This window comes from Marmota marmota, unplaced genomic scaffold (genome assembly GCF_001458135.2).
Source record: "Marmota marmota marmota unplaced genomic scaffold, marMar, whole genome shotgun sequence".
Taxonomy (NCBI): domain Eukaryota; kingdom Metazoa; phylum Chordata; class Mammalia; order Rodentia; family Sciuridae; genus Marmota; species Marmota marmota.
The window spans coordinates 29,364,259-29,384,538 of NW_026000108.1; the positions used below are offsets into that span (position 1 = coordinate 29,364,259).

General features: G+C 38.5%; 1 protein-coding gene across 2 annotated transcripts in view; it reads left to right on the plus strand.

Annotated features, from left to right (window-relative positions):
- Pgm2 (phosphoglucomutase 2) overlaps positions 1–16,408 on the plus strand; it is a 30,997-nt gene extending 14,589 nt beyond the window's left edge. For both annotated transcript variants that reach the window (XM_048784319.1, XM_015482020.2), the window contains 8 exons: positions 728–917; positions 1,621–1,718; positions 2,501–2,681; positions 2,776–2,869; positions 4,377–4,506; positions 5,316–5,505; positions 10,085–10,218; positions 15,684–16,408. In XM_048784319.1, coding sequence (XP_048640276.1) covers positions 728–917; positions 1,621–1,718; positions 2,501–2,681; positions 2,776–2,869; positions 4,377–4,506; positions 5,316–5,505; positions 10,085–10,218; positions 15,684–15,786 — 1,120 coding nt within the window. In that variant the 3' untranslated portion in view covers positions 15,787–16,408. The remainder of the gene's footprint in view (positions 1–727; positions 918–1,620; positions 1,719–2,500; positions 2,682–2,775; positions 2,870–4,376; positions 4,507–5,315; positions 5,506–10,084; positions 10,219–15,683) is intronic.
- The last annotated feature ends 3,872 nt before the right edge of the window (positions 16,409–20,280 follow it).

Below are 20,280 nucleotides of genomic sequence, written 5' to 3' on the forward strand. Positions count from 1 at the left end.
TCCTTTTAGAGAAAACCTTGTACATTTATTCATTGCCAAAACAAAACAAACAGATAATAACTTAAGCTTCTAGCAGTCAGAACATCGGAAGTTGTCAACTTCTCTGAAACTTCTGCAAATTTTTATTTTTATAGTTATTCTATCTCTATTGAATTTCTAGGTCATGACACTGTCAAACAGGATTGTTACTTGGCAAAGAAAAAGTTTTTATTTTTTTTACATTTTTACATATGGCATAATTCATCACAATTTGTTGAAAGAGACGTTTTAAAGTCATTTCTGAAGCTAATAAAGAATATATGGAGCCCCTGATCCCAGCTCAGGCACTGCTGTGACCAGCACCCATGGGACCAACTGTGTGTCTCGTCCTGGAAAATGAGCTGAGCTTCTTTCTTGTGTCTTCCTCTGAAAGTGAAAACTGTGCCATAGAATATAATAGTCAGAAAGTAGTCAGATTTGCAGAGTAAAATTTAAATTTGTGTATGTCACGGGGAGATATATGTGTTTAGGGAGAGTGTAGATAAGTTTTGGTTCTTTTTTTAAATGAAAGTGGAGAGTTGTTCACTTTTCTTGTACATCCTAAATTGCATTAATTTCTTACATTCTGAAGAATAAGGCTCCTTGGTATTTGGCAAGCCTTCCAGAGAGTCATATCTGTAGAGTCATATTTGTATTTTGAGAGTCATATTTGTAGCTTTAACACTTTCCATGATGTGTCTGATCCTAGGAGTATAAACAGGGAGACCAAGGTGAAATTCGTGCACACCTCCGTCCATGGCGTGGGTCATAACTTTGTGCAACTGGCTTTCAAGGCTTTTGACCTTGTTCCTCCTGAGGCTGTTCCTCAGCAGAAAGACCCCGATCCTGAGTTTCCAACCGTCAAATACCCGAATCCTGAAGAGGGTAAAGGTGTCTTGGTAACCTAAATTTTTAAGATTATGAAACCTACCTTTAATCTTCAAAATTATTACTACCAAGTAAAATTAAAATTTTTGTGTGTTTTCATTGTGCTGAAGAAAAATGAATTTCATCATTGGAAATATGTGTGTTTATTAGTCATTAATTTCTTAAAGGAACTTTGAAATTAGACACTTTAGAACCAGAATGTAAAGGGTTGAAATCTAAATATTGTTTTAATTAAATTTAATGTACTCTGTTTCCTTAATGTCAAAAGGTAATCGTAATAGAATGGAGTTTTTGTTGTTGTAATGATTGTTCTTCCTTAATTGTCATTTTTCCGATGTAAAAGAGTATTATTTAAATTATGGTTCATACAACAGATTTAAAGGTTAAGTAACAATGATGTTGAGAATCAGTTTACTTTGGTTTGTTTGTGGTGTTGATCACATAGCATGCCGGGAAATACCAGTCCAGCCACACACATCCTGTCACATGCAGGTTGAGTCACAGGGCAGGGATGGGCCACACACTATCTCCCATTATTTGACCTCTGGTTTAGGAAGATATTATCTGACCCAAGAAAGACCAGCTCCAGAAATAAAACTCAGCCTTAGTTTAAGGAAAGTTCTTTTTAGCTCTTAAAAACTGAACATTTCTAAAAAGTAGGATATGCTTGCTTCTTGATTTCAATAATTTTTAAATTTTCATACTCTTTTTCAGACTTTATCTTTTGCTTTGGCTGACAAGACCAAGGCCAAAATTATTTTAGCCAACGACCCAGATGCCGATAGACTTGCTGTGGCAGAAAAGCAGGACAGGTGAAATGAATTGTGATTATCCATATAATGAAAACTATAAAGGACAACATTTTTGGCAATAATATATTCCTGGGAGGCTAAATCCATGGGAAAACATTTTCCATTTATTTTGCATTTGTTTTGCAAATCATCTCAAGAGAACTTTTTGTGGAGTCCTCTAATTTAGAAAGAGACACCGCTCTCAAGGGCAGGGGGATCACATCATTGACAAGCCTGATGCAGGGAAAATCAACACAGTGTGTATCTGGGATTGAAATTGCTGTTTGTGCTCCTCCCTCATTTTATAATTGATTTTGATGTAACTCTCTCAGTGCCTAACGAGGGCAAAGTACTTTGCTGAGTGCTGGCTTCACGACTCAGTATTTGTCAGTGGGTCTCCTAAGGAACTGGATCTTCAAGGAAATGTTGAATTTAGATGGAACAAATAGAGGGCAATACCTGTGGGGTATTGGCACAGTGTTTAAGACAAGTTTGGCCATTGAGTTTGTACAAAGGAATAGTAAGGAGGTCTATTATGTTTCATAACCTAAGTTTTTGCAGGTTAAAATAAAGCATTGTGTGTCATCTCTGATACGCTCAATTTGTACAGTCTTCAGAGATGGACTACTTTCCCAGTACACGGTTGCTGCTCACATATTTGTGAAGCGGCAGTCGTTATGTTTCCAATGTGTTTTTTAAGATAGTCTTGCAGAAAGCACAGGGAGGCCTTATCTGCATGATAGTCCTATTCTGCTGGCTTCTAATGCCTTCCTTAAGATCACAAAGTTGAATTTTTATTTCAGTGGTGAATGGAGAGTGTTTTCCGGCAATGAGCTGGGGGCCCTCTTGGGCTGGTGGCTTTTTACTTCTTGGAAAGAGAAGAACCCAGATCGCAATGCCCTGAAAGACATATACATGTTGTCCAGCACCGTCTCCTCCAAAATCTTGCGGGCCATTGCTTTAAAGGAGGGTTTTCATTTTGAGGTAAGGTGTTGGTGGGACTCATCCATGTGTTTTCCTTTCTTTGTCTAATAGAGATCTTAAGACATTTATTTTTTCTTTTGCATTATCCCTTTAGGAAACATTAACTGGCTTTAAGTGGATGGGAAACAGAGCCAAACAACTCATGGACCAGGGGAAGACTGTCTTATTTGCATTTGAAGAAGCTATTGGTAACAAGTAGTAATGAGGATCATAGACTCAGTTAATATGTAGGATATAAATAGATGAAAGATTTGAACTTGGGTTCAAAAGATCCATAGTGAAATAAGAGCACACAGTTTACTTTGCTTCTCTGTTGCTCAGATCAAATGTGAAACTGTCCCACTCCAAAATTGGCATCTCATTTTTTTAAAAAAAAACAACAAAGAGGAATATCTTGCAAATAATCAGGCCATCTGCCAACAACTGAAAACAGAACATTATGCACGTGGCTGCGGGTGGCTTGAGAACCCAGCCTAACTGAGTCCACTCCCTTGCAAAAGTGCAAACAAGGATGTTTGCTGAGACTGTCCAGGGCAAGGGGAAGGCACTGCTCTGGTGCTCCCATCAAAGTCATGGTCACGGGAAACCATGACCCAGAATGACTGAAGACCCTTGTCCTAATCTGTCAGTATATACAAACAGAAAGGAGAGCTAGTTCTAGAAACACGAACATCAGATGTTTGCACCAGAAATTGTTTAGCTGTTAACTTGGTAAAAGGTTTTTCACATTAGCTTTATTTTTGTTCCTCTGTATATTCCCTGCAGTGCAGCTAATGCACATCATTTATTTAATTGAATGAAGTGCAGTAGCTTAGCCTTTGTATTCTTGTCAGAATTGATTTTCTATAGCTTTTCTTTGTTTTTTGTTTTTTGTTTTTTTAGTTGTACATGGACATATGCCTTTATTTGTTTTTTTTATGAGAATTGAACCCAGTGCCTCACACATGCTAGGCAAGCGTTCTGCCACTGAGCCACAAACCCAGCCCCCTATAGTTTTTTTAAAAATAATATTTTATTAATTGTATATCTGTCATTCAGTGACTCAAAGAAATGGATGACACTGTCCTTGGCCTAGAGCAACTGACAGTTCTAGTTGAGTAATCACACATAGGCATATAGGCCAGGTGTCATGACAATTGTGTGACTATCAAGAGCTGTTGGGTTTGAGAGAAGACAGAGATAGATAATGATTAAAACAATTAGAACCAATTTCATATGATCTGGGAGGACTTGACATGAATCTAATTGATGAGCATCATTTGACGAGGAGGGAAAATCTCACTGGTTATTCCACAAAGACTGCTTGAAGATCTGTTTTGTGCTAGGAACTGGGATAAATTCTTTTTGGGGGGAATGGGGGAATGCCAGGTATTGAACTCAGGGCCGCTTGACCACTGAACCACATCCCCAGCCATATTTTTATGTATTTTACTTAGAGACAGGGTCTCACTGAGTTGCTTAGTGCTTCACTTTTGCTGAGGCTGGCTTTGAACTCACGATCCTCCTGCCTCAGCCTCCAGAGGCACCGGGATTGCAGGCATGCACCAGCGCACCCAGCATAAATTCTTAACCATATGGTGGTAAATGTACCACCTCTAATATGCAATAGCCAGGATGCATCCGCACGTGCAGCCTGACGTGGTGTAATAAAGGACTTCACTGCTCAGGGTGTGTGTGTGACACGTGTTTCTGCAGGATATATGTGCTGCCCTTTTGTTCTGGACAAAGATGGAGTCAGTGCTGCTGTCATAAGTGCAGAGTTGGCTAGCTTTCTAGCAACCAAGAATTTGTCTCTATCTCAGCAGTTAAAGGCCATCTATGTGGAGTAAGTTTCTATTGACTTTGTTTGACTGGAGTAATATTTTTAAATGTTTTATTGTGTTCTTCTGCATGAGACACTAACATTCTTTCTAATGCTCTTACTTTGGTGATGTGTTCTATTTCTTATGAAAAAAAGATCACCTTTCCTTTTGGTACTTAAGCCACTAATTAATAATTTCATTTGCAATTGCATTTATTCTTAAATGACAACCTTAGTTGAAGAATGTGATTTTAAGTATCCAAGGTCAAAGAAAAATTAAATGTATTCATAATTTATCTTTCCAGTATTTGTAGCAAGTACCAAACTCTGACTATAAGAGTGCAAAAGCAGCCAGAGATATCACACAAAGTAGTGGACGAGGTGTGGCTGTGTTCCAATAAAACAATATTAATTTATAAATATAGTGTGAAGGCCAGGCAGGCATTTGGTGATCCCTGAGACAGATTGTTGGACCTCTTTTTGTGTGTATGTAGCACTGGGGATTGAACCCAGGTTCACTCTACCACTGAGTGACATCCCCAGCACCGCCTGCAAGTTTTTTGAGACAGGATCTCCTAGATTGCCAAGGCTGACCAAATGTATAATTCAAATGTATAATTCTTGTGCCTCAGCCTCCCAGTATCTGGGATTACAGGCTAGTGTCACCATGCCAAACATTGGGCTTCTTTTTAAATACTAGATTATTTCTTTAAAGTTGGTTATGGTTATTTGTTTCATTTATTTTAGAATATACTGGTTGATACATATTCTGTATATGCTCTCCAGAATCATGTGCTGCTCATTTTGTATGACTTTGTAATTTTTTTTGATAGGTATGGCTACCATATTACCAAAGCTTCATATTTTATCTGCCACGATCAAGATACCATTAAAAAATTATTTGGAAACCTGAGAAACTATGATGGGAAGAATAATTATCCCAAAACTTGTGGCAAATTTGAAATTTCTGCCATTAGAGATCTTACAACTGGCTATGATGATAGCCAACCTGATAAAAAAGCTGTGAGTAACATTTACTTTTATCAACTAAAATCTTTTCTATTTATTTTTGGACTCTGGATTTTCAGCTTTTGCTTTCTATCAGCAGTTCTCAGCTGAGGGAGCATCAAAGTCACATAGAGGTCTCCTTCAGACACAGAGTGCTGGGGCCATCCTGGAGTTTCTGATTGAGCAGGTCTAGGATGGGCTAGTAATTTGCATGTGATGAAGATGTTGACACAATCAGTCCATCCTTTGGGAACCACTACTTTTCTTCTTTTTCTTATTTTTTTCTTCTTTTCTTACTTTTTTTTTTTTTTTTTGTGGTACTGAGATGGAACTCAGGGACACTCAATCACTGAGCTACACCCCAGGACCTTTTTTTTTTTTTTCTATTTGTTCTTTTTAGTTACACGTGACAGTGGAATTATTTTGATATCTCATACGAACATAGAGTGCAACTTCCCTTTTTTGTGTTGTACAAGATATGGAGTTACACTGGTTCATATATGAACGTACGAAAGTTATGTCTATTCATTCTACTGTCTTTCCCATTTCCACCTTTCCTTCCTTCACCCCTCCCTCCCTCCCTCAAGCAATCTGGTGAAACTCCACTCCACTCACCACCCCCCCACCTATTGTGAGTCAGCATCCACATATCAGTTTAGTTTCCCATGTGACTTTGGTTTTAGTGTAATTTTTTTTTTTTTTTTTTGTGATGCTGGGGATTGAACCCAGGGCCTTGTGCATGCAAGGCAAGCACTCTACCAACTGAGCTATATCCCCAGCCCCAAGCATCCGCATATCAGAGAGAACATTCGGCCTTTGATTTTGGGGGATTGGCTTATTTCACTTATCATGATAGTCTCCAGTTCCATCCATTTACTGGCAAATGCCATAATTTTATTATTCTTTATGGCTGATTAATAGTCCACTGTGTATATACACCACATTTCCTTTATCCATTCATCTGTTGAAGGGCACCTAGGTTGGTTTCATAGCTTAGCTATTGTGAATTGAGCTGCTATGAACATTGATGTGGCCACGTCACTATATTATGCTGATTTTAAGTCTTTTGGCTATATAGCAAGAAGTGGGATAACTGGGTCAAATGGTGGTTCCATTCCAAGTTTTCTGAGGAATCTGCATACTGCTTTGCAGTGTAGTTGTACCAATTTGCAGTCCTACCAACAATGTGTGAATATACCATTTTCCCCACATCCTTGCCAACATTTGTTATTACTTGTATCCTTGATAATTGCCATTTGACTGGAGTGAGATGAAATCTCAGCCCAGTACCATTTTTCTACATTATTTTGAGACAGGATCTTTCTAAGTTGCCAAGATTGGCATCAAACTTGGGATCCTCCTGCCTCAGCCTCCCAGGTAGTTGGAATTATAGCCTCCCTTGGTCCCTCCTGGCTTCGACTACTTGCTTTCTAGTTAATTTTACCCTGTTCTCTGAATGTATGGAACTGTGAGCTGAAAAACCTTGAGTTCACCTTCTTTACACCATGTGGCTCCTCCATCGGAGCCAGGAAGAGTTGCTGGCTCTGGCCAGAGGTTGGGAGAAGAATATCCTTATGAGATGTTAGATGTCTTCTTTGATACTTACCTTTGTATGTATCTTATTTTCATCTGCCCACAAAATTTTTTTAAGAGATAAATAATATTAAAATAGTTACGATGAAACATTGGGACAAGCACTTCCCTCTCAGTTGGTATTCCTGGAGTTTATTTCCAAATTTCTAAATAATATGATGTTTTGACTATCGGGGTTAGACTTTATTAATTTTTTTACCATGGAGATAAGGATCTAGTTCTTTCATTTCCCACATTTGATTCTCCCTCTCTCTGTCCTCACAGTAAATTTGCATCTCACCCTGCTGGTTAAATCAGATTCTCAGCTTCTATGATTATGACTAGTAACTGCAGTAGCCTGCTTAGCTGAGCAGTGTATTTTTTTATTAGGTTTCCATAATTTATATTAAAAAAATTATGTTCCCTGTAATGAATAGTTGCTCTGTCCCTTTATATGCCTGGATTTCCATGTAATTATTACCAGTTGTTCTCAAATTTTCTGGATACCTCCCAATAGTGTGTGTCACACGTCCCACGGATTCAGCTCTTCTGTGGCTCTGTTTTGTTTCCAGTGGCTTCCTTCCTGGCCTCTCTTGGTCCCTCCATCTGGGCCAACCCAGCTGCTCTCTAGGTCGAGGGCACAGCTGTAGTCCTGGGAATGCAGTTGACAGCGTTGGGTCCCTTGCTCCTGACCTCATGTCTTCCTCTTTCTATATTTATTTTTCTAGATCACATTCACTAATTGTTTCCTGAGAAAAAGTGAATAGGATAGAAATTTTTGGAGGCGATTAGTTCTGAAAATACCTCACTGCTGCCTGTGTTTGATTGACTCAGTTTTGGAAGCCGGTTGCTGGTTGGCTAGCGGATGTCACAGTGGCACTCACTCATCCCCTCCAAATGGTGGGGGTCCCAGCGTGCTGCACACTGGGTGTTAAGGCCACACTGGGTCACTTCCTTGCAACTTGGGTTTTTGGGTTTTTTTTTCCTCTTTGGGAAGATTTTAGGAACTTTTCTGTAAACTTCATGTTCTAAGATTTCTCAGTGACGCAGGTTTGTTTCTCTGGGTACTTGGTGGTTCTGTTTTGGTCTATGGAATCATTTCTTCTAAGTTTTCTTGGTTATGTGTTGAGGAAGGGGCTTGTTGGTTGTTTGTAAAATAACTTCACTTCCTTGAAGAGTTTCTAGACAGACTCTGGCTCTCCAGGATGCACGTTCTACTTATCTTATTTTTTTCCTTTCCTGTTTTCTGTCTTTATCTTCCTCTACTTTGGGGGTGGGGGGAATATTTGAGATTGAACCCAGGGGTTCTTAACCACTGAGCCACATCCCCAGCCCTTTTTTATATTTTATTTGGAGACAGGGTCTCGCTAAGTGGCATAAGACCTTGCTCAGTTGCTGAGGCTGGCTTTGAACTCACCATCCTCCTGCCTCAGCCTCCCGAGCCACTGGGATTACAGGTTTGCCCTACTATACCCAGGCTTCCTCTACTTTTGAGGAGATTTCCTCAACTTTAACTTTCAGTGCTTCTGTTGACTGTTTATTTCAGCCCTTACTCTAACATTCAAAATGGCAGGCTATTATTCTTGTTTTATATATGCCATATATAATCTCTCTAAGGATGTTAGTTATAGTTATACCTTTTTAAAAATATAGATCCCCCTGCCCTATCGTCTTTATTTCCTGAAAGTTCTTTTGGGTTTTTTTCCCCCTGTTTGTTTTGGACATTGTCATTTTTCCAGTGTTTTTTCCCAGGTGTCTGCTGGTCCCTAACTATCCTTTGAATGCTTAAAAGCTGATTGGAAGCTCTGTGTATGTGTACACCTCAAATGACTTACTTCACTCCAAGGATATTGGGCAGCAAGTCAGCTTTTTTAAGGGGACCCTCATCTGGGGCTGTTTGGCTGCTCCGGGGAAGTCCAAGCCTGGTGTATTGCCTTAAAGCTCTAAGCCAAGGCTCTGGAACATGCTGGGGGGAAGGCTGAGGACCTTAATCCCTTTTAACCATATCATCCACTCCATGGTGCCTGGTTCCCCGCTTCTGAGACATTCTGGTTCAGGCCCCAGAGAATTGAAGCATCTTCTGCAGGGATGGAGAAGAGCTGGCTCCCTGGCCCATGTGGGCTGGGGGTACGGAGCTGGGTGGATCCAGTAGCTTCTTTTCAACACTGCCCCCCTTTTCGCCTCCTGCCTCATACTTTGTGTACCTGGTGCCTCCAGTTCTTGAGATTGGCTGGGATTCTGCATAGCATGCACACTCCAACTGCTTCCTGTCTGTGTCTCCTGCTCAGGGACTACGATGTCACTGGCACAGGTCCCATCACCCCAGTTCTGCAACTCCATCTGTTTTCTGACTTCCACAATTGGTTGGCAACCCATCAACTGCTCTCTTCTTTTCCTGTTTGCCCTTATGTGTATGTTTCTGAAAATACTTCCACTCTAATTTTAGTAATTTGGGGAGCTATCAACTATAAATTCATATGCCAAAAACTTTATATTAAAAAAAGAATTGCTGGGCACAGTGCACACACCTTAATCCCAGTGAGTTGGAGGCTGAGGCAAAAGGATTGCAAGTTCAAGGCCAGCCTCTGCAACTTTCTGAGACCCTAGGGATGTAGTTTAGTGGTAAAGTGCTCCTGGATTCAATCCCCAATACCAAAAAATAAAAATAAAAAATCTTATAGACTTTTTTTGGTAAAATTTCACTTAGCAACAGTGAGATATGGCCTAATTTTTTGTAGTACATTATTAGTATGTTTAAGTTCATTGCCTATGAAATGATATGCTTTAATGTGAATGAAAACTTTGTAACATTAGTAGATCTAGGGCGGTAAAAAGCTGGCACCCTAAATTTCTTACTATGTCTTTCACATGGAGAACATTTTCTGATTTCCCCAAAAATATTCTTTTCTAACCAATATATTGGTTTGGCATTTATTTTCTTGCTTATCCAGGGGAGAATATTAGTTAAACCAGTCTGGTTTGTTACTTGCTAGATGAGCAATGTGTTTAAATTGATTCCTAGGTTCTTCCTACAAGCAAAAGCAGCCAAATGATCACCTTTACCTTTGCTAATGGAGGCGTGGCCACCATGCGGACCAGCGGAACAGAGCCCAAAATCAAGTACTATGCAGAGCTGTGTGCACCCCCTGGAAACAGGTATGACACGGGTAGCAGCTGATGGGACTTTTGTTCCCCAGGCTTCCTAGTTGGTTCAGTTCAAGTATGAAATTAAAATTTTCATCTTTCCAGTGTGTAGTTTAATTGGAAATTGTGGTGATGATGTGATAGTAACAACTGTTTGAGCATCCAGGGATAAGAGTGCTCTTTCTTACCTACTTATTTCTCTCCTACCTTTTATTTGGGGAAATCACATCCCTAATTTCAGCTATAGTAATAAAACTTCCTTTTTCTGAGTATTTTCATTGGTAACTGCTATCCGTAAATTTTTATTCTTCTTGAAAAAGGGACAGTCTTCCTGTGTCTCTGATATAATTAATTAAAATTTCTTCCACATACTCTCAATAAATACCCTTGAGGATCTATACAGGTTTGAGCCAGGAATAAAGAGTCCCTGCCACCAAAGAGTTGAGGGCTTAGTGGCTCCAGGGTCAGGTTTCTGTGATCTCAGCAAAAAGTTGAAGTGGACACCTTCCAACCAAAGTGTCCTAGGCACAGGTAAATATGGTACTGTGTACCTACTTAATACTGAACTAACTGGCACTTCCCTATTCAGGATATGATGGAGAATCAGCACAATTTTTTTCTAAAGGTTCATTAAGCCACTGCTGCCCAATAGAAATAAAATGGACCATATATGCAGTTAAGAACTTTCTGCTAACCAGATTTTAAAACAATGAAAAAAACAGGTGAAATTAATTCTAATAATATATTGAATTTAATATATGTGCAACATATAATCCACATAAACAATTTTTGAGATGTTTTACATTTTTTTTAAAAGTACTTGACAGTTTTCAAAATTCATTCAGTATATGCACTTACAGTGTATCTCAACTTGAAGCTCTATTTTTATTGGATATATTTCTTCTGTATTTAGAATTCATAAATTTTGCAATAGAAAGAGTAATTTTGATATCCAGATTATGCCAATAACAGAATCAAGTGTCAGTTTTAATTTTAAATTTTGGGGCAAAAACTCAACCATTAAGCAAACATGTAACAGTTCATTTCCTAACAATTCATGATTATCAACATTTTACTGTAGTATTATATAGGTATCAGTGTTTCCTTGTGGTTAAATAATAAGCTGTCTGTTACCATATTGAGTATGGTCTTCCATAGACATTTCTTTGTAATTCTCATTCCTACTTCAGGTTTTCAAACCCTAGGCATCATTCCAAATGAACATCAGTTCAGTTTAAGGATCTGTTTTCTCCCTGTCTTTGTCTTCTCTTTTTTCAATATCCTTGAAGTGTATTCAATATTTCAGAATATTTTCCTTTAATAACAACAATAATGTTTAAGAGTATAAACTATTTAAACTTTTCACATGGCTTATTGACTGGACTTCAAGTATTTGTTTATAGGTTAATGGAAAAACTGAAAATCTGTCCTTGTATTATATTTATTGAAATGTTGGCCAGTAAGTAGAACATCCTGACTCAAGCAAAACACCAGCCTACCCAGTGTACAACAGCAGTGAATCCATGACCAAGAAGCTTAACTATTATTAATATGTTTTATATCATGGATCTCATGTATTCATAGAATTCTGAAGCCTGCTAATCATTTAGAATAGAAAATCCTTTTCTTTTTTTTTTTAATATTTATTTATTTATTTTTGTTTTCGGCGGACACAACATCTTTGTTTGTATGTGGTGCTGAGGATCAAACCCGGGCCGCACACATGCCAGGCGAGCGCGCTACCTCTTGAGCCACATCCCCAGCCCTAGAAAATCCTTTTCAAGTATAAGTCCTGGTGTTTATTTATTTATTTTTCTTTTTTTTCTATGTATTTATTTATTTTGCATTACAATTCTTAATATACCACTATACAATAATTTATCATATCTTTGATTATATATAAGGTATGTTGACACCAAGTCCTGGTGTTTAAAAGCGGTTTTGTTAGCAATGATCTTAGTTTTGTCCAACTTTTTATTTCAAATGTGGACCTCTTTCAAAGCTGAATTTGAAAACAGTGGCAGTGTTAAGAAGATAATTTATATGAGTAAAATTAATTTGGTTGCTGAGAGTTCTGAACAAATAGAGCTCAGGTATGTCATTTTGAAGACTGAGACATTAGAGTTTTATCCTTGAGGATAAAATAAACCTTTGACAAAGTTTGTACTTTATATAACAAATGTGTGAATTCTCAGACTGAATAATCTAAGGGCCTATACAACAGAGTAGGCATTGGTGGAAACATTTATACCCAGTCAGCTTGAGAATTCTCAAATAAACCCTACTACTGAGAAATCAAGATGGCAGTCCACTATGGGGGATTGAGGAAAATACACCAGAGTGCTGTGATAATATACAACCCAGACAGCAAGAAGTTGAGTTGGTTCTTTTAACAGCGATTCCATGAAAGAATGAAGACATAGGTTTCTTACCCACACAAATGGACTGTGGATTTGACTTTCTCAAGACTTTGAGTATCATTACAACAGTGCATTTTGAGCTTTTTAGAAGAAAAATGGCCTACTAACACAGATGGTAGTTTGTATGCCTGGAATTTTTTGCATTTTGATTTATTTGAGTATGACCTCATGATAAATTAACTTTAACAAAATTTCTAACACCTAAACATTTTCAGACATGAAAATAGCAAAATAATAATGTAGCAAACCCACATACCCCTCACCTAGGACAGGGGTTGACACACTTCCTGTAAATAGTCAGATAGTGAACACCTCAGGTTTGCCGCCTGGGTGGTTTCTGCTGCAGTTGCTCAGCTGTGCTATCGCAGTGCAGAATCAACTGTATACACAAAGCAATGGATACTATTGTATCCCAATAAAACTTTATTTACAAAAACAGGCCATGAGGCGCAGTTTGCTGACCCCAACCTAGACTCAGGCTTTGTTAACATCTTGCGGTATTTGCTGTCTCTCACCATATGTTATATATATATATATTTGAGCCATTTGAAAGTATACTTTCAAATGATACTTCATTCCTAAATATTTCAATATGCATCTTCTAGGAACAAGGCCACTCCCTTAATATCTCAATGTTATTAGATGATAATTGTAGTAAGGAGGGTCCCAATAGCCAATAGAATAGAGATTTATTGCAAGGATTTATCTTAGGTCATTTTGGAGGCTGGTGAGGCACATCTGAGATCCATAGGGCAACTCTCCAGAAGGCAGGCTAGTGTTCTTAGGCATGGTTCCACGTTGCAGTCACAGGTTAAATTCTTCAGGAAAAGCTTTTAATATCTTTTAGGATCTGACTCATCCAGATAGTCTAGGATACACTCCTTCATTTAAAGTCAACTGGTTATAAAAGGTTAATCACATCTACAAAATACCTTGTATTTTGAATTTGAATAATTGCAGGCAAATTCAAACTTGTTTGAAAGTCCCAAGTGTCATTTAGCTTACATGGTTTTTCATGATTTTAGAGAAAAACAAGTGCCTAATATATGATACTTTGTATACACTTCTATAAAGTGCTCCAGACTTAGATTTTCCAGAAAAGGGGATTCCTCATCATGGTTTTAGTGGTCATAGATGGTGTCCTGTTCTTTTTTAAAATGTTGTGAAATTTTCTCACACTTTAATTTAAAAAATGGAACATTTTAGTGATTAGGATAAGGAATAGTAGACAAAATTTTTTTTTTAATTTATTTTTTTAGTTTTCGGTGGAAACAACATCTTTGTTTGTATGTGGTGCTGAGGATCGAACCTGGGCCGCACGCATGCCAGGCGAGCACGCTACCGCTTGAGCCACATCCCCAGCCCCTAGACAAAATTTTAAAAAATATATATTTTTTTTAGTTGTAGACAGACACAATACCTTTATTTTATTTATTTATTTTTATGTGGTGCTGAGGATACAACCCAGTGTCTCACACGTGCCAGACAAGTGCTCTACCACTGAGCCACAACCTCAGTCCCAGTAAGACAAAACTTTAGTTTTAGGAATTACAGTATCAGTAAGCCATATGCAGTAGTACTGATTTTTTTTTTCCCCTACACAGAAGAAACACAATATCAGAAACATTACAAATCGGTGTGGAAGGGAATCAATATGCATATGTGCCATAGCTTTAAAACCAAACTTGATTAATAAATAAGAAGTAGTAAATTCACTGAGTTTTAGTTTTCAGTTTTGTGGGTTTTTTAAATATAATTATTGTGTACCTTCTTGAGAACTATTATTTTCTTCAAAGCACATTTATGGAGAAGGAAAAAAATTATAATTCATATGCATTTATGAAGCATAATTACTGTATATATTGCCAATAGGGATAAAAATAATTATAATGATAACTACATTTATTGAGGTCTTTGGACCAGGTTCTGTGCTAATTACTTTATATAATATATCTCAATCTGTACAACAACTCTCCTGAGAAGGTAAAGTCTTTATCTCAATTTTACAAATGAGGAATCTGGGCCTAAGAGAACCTAAGCCACTTGCCCAAGGGCACATAACTAGCACCGGAGTACAGCCAGAATCAATGTCAGCAATGAAATTGATTGCTTTAATCATACTGCCTAGCTATAGCAATGTAAAAATGACTTTACCTAATTACAGAGATTGCCATTTCCACTCAAATAAACTTTGCATATAAATTTTGCAGATAATCAAATATAAAGTAATTGACTGATGGAAAATGTGATGGTTTGAAGGGTTTAGTTTTCACATTCAGCCTTGTGGTTTTAGGTGTTCAGAGTCACTCACTAGACTCTATAAGCTGCTAGAAACCTGTTTAACTGTGAGTCCATTTTATCTGTTGTATACTTTCTAATGGTTTGCATAGAAATATTTCCCACTTGATCCTTGAAAACTTGATTTTCTTAGCATGATCAATTGCCCTGGATTTTTGTTTATACTTTAGTGGTGATGATTTTGTTCTGGAGGTAGATAAATAATAAGAAAACACTGGGGGCCCTTTTCTTGGTATTTGACTGCGGGCACCTGCGAGGAGATTCCCACCCATGTCCATTCTAGGAAGGCGGTTTCATAGCTTGAGGATAAGCATCATCAGGAATATTTGAAGCCTAGGACCCTGAGGACTTCACAGAGCTGTCATTCATAAAAGTTTAGCAGGAGTTAATAGCAATTGGGATCAAGAAGGCTTACACTTTTAGGTATAAACACTATATATCTTTTAGGGATGATAGGCCAAAATTTGTGTTTCTTGAAAAATCTTAGGAGAAGAGCACGGGCTAGCTTTGTTTATAGTCAAGAACTTAGAAAAACCTTTAGGGAAAATAATACATGTTGTCTCATGGGATTTTTTTTGCCTAAGTCAACAAATGTGTTCCCATGAATAGTCACTGGAGTTCTGTTTTTTTTTTTTTTTTTCTCTGATTTAGTCCCTCTCTTAAAGTTAAATTTCAGTGTCACTTGGTCTATGAAGGGAGCTTTTAATATGTTCTTAGGAATAATCCATTAATCTGGATTTTTTTCTCCTTATTTTCCAGTGATCCTGAGCAGCTAAAGAAGGAACTGAATGAACTAGTCAATGCTATTGAAGAAAATTTTTTCCAGCCACAAAAGTATAATCTGCAGCCAAAATCAGAGTGAAATATTTCACCCACTTTTACCTCCAACTAAACTGAACTGGATTTTTTTTTCCCCCAGTACTGGGGATTGAACCCAGGGCCTTATGCATACTAGGCAAATGCTCTACCACTGAGTTATATCTCCAATACTTTTTAAACTTGATTTCTTTAACCAATATTTTTGAAGACCAAGTGAATCACATTATCACTATAAAAGTATTTGTATATTTTAAACAGATCTACATTCCTCATTGCTTCATGTTTGATCCTTAAGGTGACTAAAGAAAACATAACCTAGCAAACTAACATCCCTATTAAAATGTTAAGCTTGGGCATTTTCTGAATTTTTACAATTTTAAAAATAAATAACTTTCAAAAACCAGATTGTAATCAATATGCCTTAATTTGCATAAATGTGTGTTTTCTGTTGAAATAATCAAAAACCTTGTACAATTACTAAATTCTGGGATGTCATGTAGGATAGCCATGTTTTAGGTATATGTACATATATGTTTCTATCAATTACTTATAAATTAAAATAATAGGTCAAATGTTGTATTCATGTTTGGTAAAATACAATTCATCAAAACCCATAAAGTGAAACAAAATGTACTTTAAAAATATAAGGCTTTTTTTTACGTTTATTTTATTTATTTACTTGTTTGTTTTAGTACTAAGGATTAAACCCAGGGCCTCGTACATGCTAAGCAAGTGCTGTATACTGAACTGAAATACATCTCCAGACCCTTTCTTTTATTAAAGCAAATGGTGCCATTATTATTATTAATGGTTACTAACAGGTTTAGAACAATGAAGATGTATAATACTATTGACAGTCATTTTGCTAAAGTCAGGGGAGAAGATAATTTATATTTTCATGATTCACAGTTTGTGTTCTACCAGAACTCTTAAATCTATATTCAATGTATTCTATCAGTTTTATCGTAGAAGCCATAGTTATTTCTGGCTTATGTTTTCTGGTTTCGGGCTATTCTCTAGGGAAAAAAAAAAGTTAGGTCTGTGTTCTCTATAACCCCTTTGAGCACATATCCTGAACCGGTTCTCAGAGTTTATGTCTGAGATGATTAAGACCCAGTCCTACTATGCAGCATTCACAGTCTAATCCAAATTGTGACAAGTAACAACAGAACTTGCAAATTCTATCTAAGAGTTATTGGCGAGTACTAGGTGTTTGAAGTGCAGAGTTCCCTCTGCCCAGAGAAACCTCACAAAAGGGGCAGTGGGGAGCAGCTGAAGTTGGGAGGACAGAGCCTTCCCAGTTCAGAGCAGCATCAATACATGCAGAGAAGCTGGCAGGTGGAGGAGAGAGGGACAGGGAAACAGGACCCGATGAATCTTCAGGATGCACCCCACTTCTCTGCCACTCACATGATGAGTGATTCTGTTGGACCAAGGGGGACCCCACCTCCCAACTCAGGTTCTTATCTGTATTACTAAGAAATAGCACACTGTGGATGCTCATTATGTATTTCTTAACTTCTTCCTGTTATGGGATAGAAGGTAGTGCCCACTACCTGGTCCATAAAGCTCAAAGCAAAAATACCCCTGGGTTTTATTGGCCTGCAGGGAGCCAGCCCTGTGACCTTGGTCAACTCACTTAACCTTACAAAGTCTCAGTTTTATCATTTTTAAAGACTTTCTTTTAAGGATAGTTTTAGTTAGTTTTATAGAAAAATTGAAAGGAAGGTACAAAGATACCCCCATATACTCCTTACCCCTACACAGGTATAATAAGCTCCCCCTTTCTCAGCATCCCCTGCTGGAGTGTACATTTGTTACAATGAATCTACACACATCATTATCAAGCAAACGATGGAGACAGTAAAGATCAGTGAGTACCAGGTATTGAGGGCAGGTGGGATGAACAGACAGCACAGAGGATTTTTAGGGCAGTGAAAGATCATTCTATGCTATTATAGTGGAGGATACATGTCATTAAACATTTGTCCAAACCGATAAAAGGTACAACACCAAGAGTGAACCCTAATGTAAATGATGAACTCTGGGTGATAATTTTGTCATTTTTAAAATGAAGAAATTTCACTACATGGTCTCTGAGGTCATTTCATGCTGCAGATCTTTAAATTATGTAGAAATCCATAAGAGCAACTATCAGCACCAATAAATCACTGGCAATTCCCTCTGGCAAAATGCTTAGCTAGCCCTCTTATAAGACCTAACATCTCAAAGAGGGGAAAATATTCTGTACCAAAATAGGATGATGGCCTTGTGCTCACACCTTCTCTTGCCTTGCAGCCTGGAGGATGTGTGTGGTCAGACTGGAGACAGGTGAGACAGGGTCACATGGCATGCAGATGTCTCGCAAAGTTGTTGCAAGAGTCAGTGGTCACCAGCCTCTACTCAGGACTGAACTGCCACAGAGCCCAATCTTCATCCTAATCACTAAACTTGCCTGGAGAGATTACCTAACTTGAGCACAGAGGTGGCAGTCCGTTTTCTCTTGGTGCTTAGAAAGATCAAGTCCCAAGTTACCTAAGAGTCTGACTTGCAGGAGGAAATGCAGGCCAACTGTTTTTACTTTTATTCTTTGTGGTCTCTGAAGTAATAGCTGTTCCTCTTTAAGAACCATTGGGATTGTCTCATTGATCTATCTCAAATCATGATGCTATTAAGGGAAAGTATTGTTATTTCATTGGCATCAGAAGATTGTGTGGTTTTTAAAAATACATTCTTTAAGGGACAGAATAAATATGTATATCCTGCTTTGAAGAGATTTTGAAAGAAGAACATCTAAATTATATATATATATATGATTTCTACATCCCAAAGACAGCTTCCTCAGAGTTAATTGTGCTCTCATTCATGTTATCGTTTGGTTCTGGAATGTTCCCAAAGTCTCATGTGTTGAAGGCTTGGTCCTCAATGCAGTGATGTTCAGAGGTAGGACCTTGGGAAGTGACTGGATCATGAGGGCTCTGGCCTCATGAGTGGATTAACCCATTGATACCTGAGTGGGATGCTGGGAGGTGGTGGAAACTATCGGTGAAAGGGCATGGAAGAAGAAAGTAGGTTAGTGGGGGTGTGCCCTGGAAAGGTATTTCTTGTCCCCAAGCCTTTCTCTCTCTTCTGCTTCCTGGCTGCCATGAGCTGAGCCACACCCTTTCCTCTGCCACACCCTTCCACCATGATGCTCTGCCTCACCTCAAGTCCAGAGCAATGGAGCCAGTCGGCCATGGACTGAGACCTCTGAAGGTGGGTGAGCAAAAAGGAATCTTTCTTCCTCTAAGTTGTTCATGTCAGGCATTTTATTCACATCAGTTCACATGTTCACTAATTGGGCCATATTTGAATTCTGCCAGACACTTTTCTGGATTCTGATGCAAACAGTGTCCTGATCTCAAATGTAGGCTAGCAAGAGAAATGCACAGGTAGGCAAATAATATCCCATAACATGCTGCCCTGCAATAAGAAGGCCCTTGAATTATCAGCAAACAGGTCTGTAACGCCCCTTCTTGAACTTGTGTCTTTCAAGTTCCAACACCTGACATTTGTGTTTAAAGCAAAATGACTCTGTGAAGCCATTGGCATATCATTTTTCCGCATCATTCCTTTTTTTCCATTCTTACTACAAGAGTAGTTGTAGAGACTAACTCAATCATTAGAAGCAAGATTTCATGCTCTTGGGCAGATGAGAATCAAAGTTTAAAATAACATTACTTGTTCTATAGAGTGCTCCCTGAAAGCAAAGCATACTCAGATTAATTGGACAAGAAGGAAGACTGTCTGGGGAGATGAAGAGCTCCAGCTGACTGGGGCCCTGTCCGTTGTCATCTGGATGAAGAGCAGGGTTGAGGGATATGGGCTTTTTTGACCTGGCTCCCTTGTAGTCCCTCAAAAATAAAATTTGAGAAACAAAGCTGTCATCCACCTCCCATGTAGGTTCAGCTATACCACTGTATGTAGGTTTGGCCCAACTTTGGTACAGAATGGAGTTGGACGTACAAACTGAAGAGCCAGCTCCTAGTCTAACCAGCTTTTGAAACCCTTGCAAAATGGTGTTATGTAACTTGTAAAGGGAAGTGAGGAAGGCAAGTTATAGATGACAGAGCCTGATTATGTCCTTAAAGTACACTGTTCTGAACTCTCACCTTCACTGGGAAAGGGCAGTTTTGTAAAAATCTCTAGGTGGCAAGAGTGGAACGTCGCTCTCTATTTTATTAGCGTTCCCTGGTTTAGTGAAGCACAAGTGAACTGTGGGGGAGGCCGGTCATCTCCTCCATGAGCTTCGCAGGCTTCCTTCTTTCCCTTCCTAGCCCTGGGTGGGCTCATTCCCTATGGTGTTATTGTCCTCTGCCCCCTGAGAGCTTCTGTATCATCTTGGCTATGGTGGGACCACAGACATCCCTACTATGCTCTGACCTTATGGTATAAGTACTTTCATGCTTGGACTCTTCTCAGTCAGATGTCCTCAAGCTGCATCAAAAGTAGCCTGGACCCAAATCAGTTTTCCCCACTCCATTGCCCAAGGCCATTT